This window comes from Physeter macrocephalus, chromosome 20, assembly GCF_002837175.3.
Source record: "Physeter macrocephalus isolate SW-GA chromosome 20, ASM283717v5, whole genome shotgun sequence".
In the NCBI taxonomy this organism is placed as follows: Eukaryota; Metazoa; Chordata; class Mammalia; order Artiodactyla; family Physeteridae; genus Physeter; species Physeter macrocephalus.
In genome coordinates this window covers 36943509-36950577 of record NC_041233.1, presented here as the reverse complement: position 1 = coordinate 36950577, position 7069 = coordinate 36943509, and the positions used below count along the sequence as shown (strand labels likewise).

General features: G+C 52.6%; 1 protein-coding gene across 1 annotated transcript in view; it reads left to right on the top strand.

Moving 5' to 3' along the window:
* The window catches only part of ARHGAP22 (Rho GTPase activating protein 22), a 162231-nt gene that overhangs the window by 17816 nt on the left and 137346 nt on the right, over positions 1–7069 (top strand). Inside the window, exon 2 of the mRNA XM_028481910.1 lies at positions 5675–5874. Coding sequence (XP_028337711.1) covers positions 5675–5874 — 200 coding nt within the window. The remainder of the gene's footprint in view (positions 1–5674; positions 5875–7069) is intronic.

Below are 7069 nucleotides of genomic sequence, written 5' to 3'. Positions count from 1 at the left end.
GGAGGGTGGGAGGGAGACGCAAGAGGGAGGGGATATGGGGATATACGTATGCATATAGCTGATTCACTTTGTTATACAGCAGAAACTAACACAACACTGTAAAGCAATTATACTCCAACAAAGATGTTAAAAAAAATTTTTTTATACTTCCTAATAGGAAAAGGGCATGGGAGTTCCCTGGCAGTCCAGTGGTTAGAACTGGGCGCTCTCGCTGTTGTGGCCTGGGTTCAATCCCTGGTTGGGGAACTAAGATCCTGCAAGCCACACAATGAGGCAAAAAAAAAAAAAAAAAATCACGGCTGGCCCTGCACCTTGATGCTGCCTGCATAGCCGTTTGTGCTTCTATGATAATGAATGAACCTTTGGGTCCTTGCCTTCCATTTCCTCCACCCAGGGTTCTGACCTCCTGAGTTGGAGTGACTGGTGCTGTCATCCCTGGCAGCCTCTGTCACCTGGTGGACACTTGGGCGCACTCCTGTGTAGGCTGCTTTTCTCCTCCCTTCCTGGCATCTCTGAGCTGAAGCACTTAGGGCCCCACTCAGTCTCGGTTTTGCTGGGGAAGGATTGTAGCATCCTCGGTGACCAGCACTGACTGGGCTTTGATTCCTGGCTTCGCAACATAACATTGTTGTGTAACCTTGAGTGTAACCTTCAGCTTACTTCCTCTGAGTCTCAGTCAGAACATCTGAGAACTCAGGATTATTCTGAGGAATAAGTGAAATTACTCATGTCAGCTGCTGGGCTCCCACCCCCAAGTCTGGCCCTTGCAGGCACTTAGGCATGTCCGTCCCTTCCACTGCCACCCACCATACCCTCACCTGTCCACCCATCGAGTTCTTTCTTTCTCCCATTTTGACCCCTTCTGGGTCAGCATTTCTAGGAAGGCCAGCACAGTGCTAATGCAATGAGGGCCGAGTCTACCAACACCCAGTGGCTGTTCCACGCTAAGTGCCCATCACCACCCGAGCAGGCCCTGAAGGAGGGAGAATTTGGATTCACAAACAGGCTGTGCCACTTATGCACGGTGCGACCCCGGTGGCTGAAGAACACTTGTTGTAAGGGTTAGAGGAGCAATTCGTGAAGGTTTTTAGTGTAGTGTCATTCAGCAGATCCTGACTGAGTGCTTCCTATGTGCTGGGCACTGATCTGCAGCACCTCTCTCCTGAGCTGGCTCCCTCCCCAGCGTCCCATTTCCCCTGGACACATCCTCTTGGATGTCAGAGAGACTGCAAAATCTTGCTGCCCCTCCTTGACTGCTGGCCTGTCCCCCTCTCCATGCCGTCAGTCATCAGCCCCGCCTCCTAAATGTCTCTCAGCGTGGCCCCTCCTCTCCACCCTCCCAGAGACTCACCCCCAGCCTCTACCCTCTGTCTCTCCTCCCCTGGCTTGTCCTGTCAGCTTTCCCAGTTTCCCAACAGCCTGGCTTCCGAGTAAGGATCTCAGGCCTCCAGGGCTCCTGGATGAGTCTGCAGGCCCTGGGCTCAGGGTCTCCTCGCTCAGAACTGACTGCCTGGACTGAGACCCCAGATTCTGAATTTAGGATTGCTCCAAACAGGCATGCGCTCACACACCTCACAAGCTTGCAAACACACTCACACTCATACACACTCACACATATGCATGCCCCCACACTCTCAGACATACTTACAAACATACCCTCGTTGTACACTCACAATGACACACACATGTGTGCGCACATTCTTGCACACTGCGGCATGCACACACACATTCACAAGCATATATGCTTGCAAACACACGCATGCACATGCACAGTCACACATGCACATACTCTTACACACTCATGCACATACATACTTACATACTAGAAAAAAACACACACTCATGCACACAGACTTTCCCAGGAGGGAGTTGGGCCCCCTAGCTCTCCTTGGCCCTCAGTTTTGGGGAGAGGTAGATACATGCACTGCACAAACAACACTACTATACACCAGACTGTTATTCATACTATTCTAGCGGTGAAATTGAAGTGAAAAGAAAGAGACTAATTTTAGTGGAGTGACTCTTGGAGAGCTACATGGAGGAGGTGCAACGGGACCCAAATGTTGAGTGGAAAGTAGGACTTTGACAGTGAAGATGAGCAAAAGGGCATTACACTGGGGAGTTGTCCAGTGTGACTAGACCGCAGGGCAGCGATTATTGGAATCACCTGGGCTGCTTCAAAATCCAGATTCCAGGTCCTTCCCCCGGAAGTTGTGTTTCAACAAACCTGGAAACCGGATCTCCTAAGGTCCCAGGTAGGCGTAATATGCAGGCACCTTCGGCAGCCTTTAGCCCTGGGCGGACGGGGAGGCGCATGGTTAGGCAGGGGTGGCGCTGTCCCGAGAACCGATTGTGACGGCCAGGCTGGGGTTGGATTTTACTCCTCACGTAATTGATAAAATACCCTAACTACTGTGGAGAAAAGGAGTAAAAACTGATTATATCTGCGTTTAGAAAGATTTCCTCGGCAGCTGCGTATCTCTTCTGGAGACTCGTGCAGAGGGCAGGGAGCAAGAAGAAGGCGTCCAGGCGAGGGATGATAAGAATTCGAATTGATTCAGTAAAACAGAAATGAAAAGAAAGAAGAGTGCAAAGAGAGAATCTTCAGAATTTGGACACTAATTGGCCGTGGGACTTGATGGGGAGGGGTTTGTCAAAACACCTCCAAGCTGTCAAGATTGGCCAGTCCCAGTCATGAGCCCTCGGTGAGCAAGTTTGGGAGGTGTGAGTAGGCAGTAGACGTTGAATTTGAACATGGGCACGGGCGACCATGAACCATCCCTATGGAGATGTCCCCCATGGACATGGTTTAACGTGAGCCTGAAGTTTCAGAGAAAGATCTGGGCCGAAATAAAGACGTGGACTCATGATGGAATGGAGGGCAGCTGGGGCAGCCCTGGGCAACAGCAGGACTTTCGGGCAGAACAGGAGGAACTGAGGCCAGAACGGGCTGGGCAAGTGGTAAGAGACGTGGGTGTACCAGGCAGTTGGGTTCTGCAGTGGGGGAGGAAGGAAGAGCCTCAGGAAGAGGGTAATCAATGTGCCTGAGCACCAAAGGGTCTCAGAGGCTGAGAATCAGAACCAGACTGTCGGATTTCATCAGAGCAGTTTCCAGGAGAGGACAAAATCTCCAAATGCAAGGGGTTGGCAGGGACTGGGGGGTGAGGAAGGAGAGACTGGGAGTGGGGTCCATCCTCTCAAGAGATGCTTGTCAGTGCGAATAGGTGACTGCATCAACCCGGCACACTCGTTGATCTGAGCCAAGGGGTAGCAAATGCTCCTCCTGTTCCTTCCTTGCAAATTGGAGTGCCCCCTCCCCTGAGGTGGGCCCAAATTCTGGTCATCCTTCAAGGCTCAGCCTAGGCGCTCCTCCTCTGGATGGCTCTGCAAATGTCTACAGTGGAAAGGTGCACCTTCATTTAAGTGTCTGCAGCCTTTGCCTGTCCACGTGGCCTGTGGCTCTTCCATCTCTGTGTGGCTCTTCTTTTTGTTATTTCTCCTGCCAGCCTTGAGTCTCTGGGGGAACACAAACAACTCGGGGTTCTGCCCCATACCTGGAGGAGCTCCGCACACTTGGAAGGCATGGATGAATGAACGAGTGAATGAATGATTGTGCTTGTGAGCCGAAGAACTTGACTTTGAGGAGGGCAAAGAGCACCCTCCTCCTCCCCAGGTCACAGGCCTGCTCCTGGGCCAGAAACTCCAGAAACTCCCCTTAGTTCTGGAGCCTTAGAAGGTCAGAGCTGTTGGAGTTGAAATCTTGGCTTAAATGTTTACAGAACTGGAATATTTACATGGCTTGATTCAAGGAAATGCTGAAGACAGGAACAGTGGTTATTAATAAATCATAACAACAACGATTTTCTTTTCAAGATGCTCTATGGGCCTTATAAGTAATATCTGTGTGATTGATCGGCGGGGGGACAACCCGGGCTGGCTGGGCAGCCTAAGTAGCATCTGCAGGAAGCGCCTCCCTGGTGAACTGAGGGGAGCAGGGGCTGGCCTCTCCTCTCCTCCACTGGAGCCCTGCTTCTGCCAAGGACAGTTGATTCTGTAAATCAACTATACTTCAATTTAAAATAAAAGAGTAAGGGCTTCCCTGGTGGCGCAGTGGTTGAGAGTCCGCCTGCCGATGCAGGGGACACGGGTTCGTGCCCCGGTCCGGGAAGATCCCACATGCCGCGGAGCGGCTGGGCCCGTGAGTCATGGCTGCCGAGCCTGCGCGTCCGGAGCCTGTGCTCTGCAACGGGAGAGGCCACAGCAGTGGGAGACCCGCGTACTGCAAAAAAATAATAATAATAAAAAGAGTAAGCCAAAGTAGCCCGTGATGTTTGACAACCATGTCTTACATCCATTACCTGCCTGGTGTGGTGATGAGAGCCACAAGTACAGAACTAGATAAGACATCATGTCCTCCCATCCCTACCCCTCAGTCTAGAGGGGCAGAAAGACAACCACACAGATTAATAAATACCAGCCATGGACCACATGTCCTGGTAGAGGAGGGAATGACTATCTAGAAGAGATCAGAAGGAAGGCTCTGTGGAGCTGGATCTTGAAGGATAAATAGGAGCTCACCATGCAGCCAAGCCAGGGGTTGAGTAGGAAAAGGATGGAAGAAACAACTGTGGGTTTCAGGGACCATGCGTTCCAATCATAAGTTAGGATCCGTGGCCTAAGAATTGTAAGTGTGATTACATTTGGACTCAGAGTTGTTCCTCCAAAGTCCAGGATGGCCCCTCCTAGTGACCACTGCAGCAGTATCCTTGATACTGGCCAGAGAGAGGAGAGAAGCTTTCCCCAGGACAGAGGGGAGAGCGAGGGGAAGGGGTAGGGGAGGCATGGGAGGGGCAAGAACTCAATCACTGTGAAGGGCAGTACCAACCCTGGCAGAGCGCTGCTCAGTGGTATCTGCGGAGCAGGAGTGCTCCAGGCACTCGGTGGCTCTAGGTAGGAGGGACGGCCCCTTCACCCTGCCAGGGAGCCATCAACAAGTCACAGCAAGCAACTGCAGCAGAGGCCCTGCTATGCAGGCCCAGCTGCCAGGATGATCCCAGGGAAGCAGCAAGGTGGTTTGCCAGGTGGGATGGGGGTTCTGGGCAATGGTGCTGAGATCTGATGCCGCCAGGGGAGAGGTGCCACGCAGGTACCAGGGAAGGAGTCTGCTGGGGCCAGCTCCCTTGGGGCCTGAGTGACAGGAACCCTGCTAGAATGTGAGCTCTAGCAGGATCCAGATGTTTATGTTTCTTATTTTACTGCCTTTTCCCCAGCACCTATAACAGTGATTGGCACATAGTAGGTACTAATAAATAGTTGCTGAATGAATGAATGAGTCATTGAACAAATGGAAAGCTGGATGGATGGATGGGTGCATGGAGGCATGGATGGATGAACAAACCTGGGGAAAGGCAGAATCTTGGATCCCAGAGACAAAGCAGAAAATAATCAGGCAGGCTGTGCACTCCCCCAGGTTGATGACCTTGGGCTGTGGTGTTGAGGGGTTCCAACACATGCCCCTTTGAACCCAAGGGGGAGATAGGCCAAGCATGATCATGCCCTGCTGGCCGAAGCTCGCATACTCTGGTCACCGGGCAGCCGGGATGCCAGGGTGGGGCAAGGACTGACCACTGGCCTGCCATCCTTCGTGCTCACTGTGTGTGTGCTTGACTTCCAGCCCGCTCCAAAAGCCTGGTGATGGGGGAGCAGAGCCGGAGCCCTGGGCAGCCGCCCTGCCCCCGCAGGCTGGGCCCCGTCCTGAAGGCGGGCTGGCTGAAGAAGCAGAGGAGCATCATGAAGAACTGGCAGCAACGCTGGTTCGTGCTGCGTGGGGATCAGCTCTTCTACTACAAGGACAAAGATGAGAGCAAGCCCCAGGTGAGGAGCGTGCGTCCTGTGTCCAGCGGGCATCACAGCAGAGCTCCAGGCGGGGGGGTGGGCGTGTTTAACTACGTCCAGGAGAGGGGAGAAGGCAGAGAGTGACCCTCCCGTCAGCACCTCCACCCCTTAAGCACCAAGCCCCTGACTCCACTCAGCATGACATTTCACTGGGATTTCCAAAGTGAGCTTGATCCCCTGCTACCACGTTCCCGGTATCACACCTTGTTTTACTGTGACACATCCACAGCTTCAGTAATGGAAATGTTTCCTTATAATGTTGATAGAGAACATCCCCCCATGGCTTAAAAAAACAACTCTTCCTCATGTCCTTTTCAGCTTCCAAGGAGGACGCGGGTGCACACATTCCATTCCTTCCATTATGCAGGGAAACAGGCACCCAGACAAATCTAATGTCATACTAAATTCTGGCTCCTGGTGAAACCCCTGTGTCAGAGACCTCTGCCTCTCAGGGGAGGCTTCTGTTTTCCGCCAGCACTGTAAGCTCCACCTCAGGCGCTTAACACGTCTGCCTTTCTACCCAGTTCACTAAGTTCACTCACTCAGAGCAGTCGGTGGCCTCATCCACCATGGTGCAGCCTGGTCACAGTTGCCCTGTGCAGACATCATAACCGAGTGCTCTACATACTGCCGGCCAGGGTGGCTGGGCTTGCGGAGCTTGGGCAAGCTAACCCTTGTTATGGGATTCAGACAGAGAAAGAATGTCTGGGAGCTACCCTCGCTTCTCTTGGGGAAATGCGGAAGGGAACTTGAAGGACTTCTTCCAAAGGTGGCTCCAAGTCATTGATCCAAGTTGGAAAGAAAAGTGAAATCTGCTTGTTTGGGGTCAGGGGTCACAGAACTTTGCAGGGCCATAGCCTGTGCACATCCAGCAGTTCCACGGTGTGCTCAGGGGCCTGGGGGGTGGGGAGGGGGCTCTGTGATGGGCAAGGTGGAAGGAGGTACCTGGGCACAGCACGGTATCACGTGGTCAACACAGCGAGAAAATGACCCTGTCACTCCTCTTCCAAATTTTCTGAGTATGAAGAAGGAATTGTCCTATCTTTAACACTTCTCCAATACTTGGGACCCTCCCTTAAAAACATGGGACTCTGGGGGTGGGAAGGAGCAGGCCTCATCTCAGAGACCTCAGTGGCACTAGTCACCAGCTTCAAGTTAATAACTTTCTGTCTTC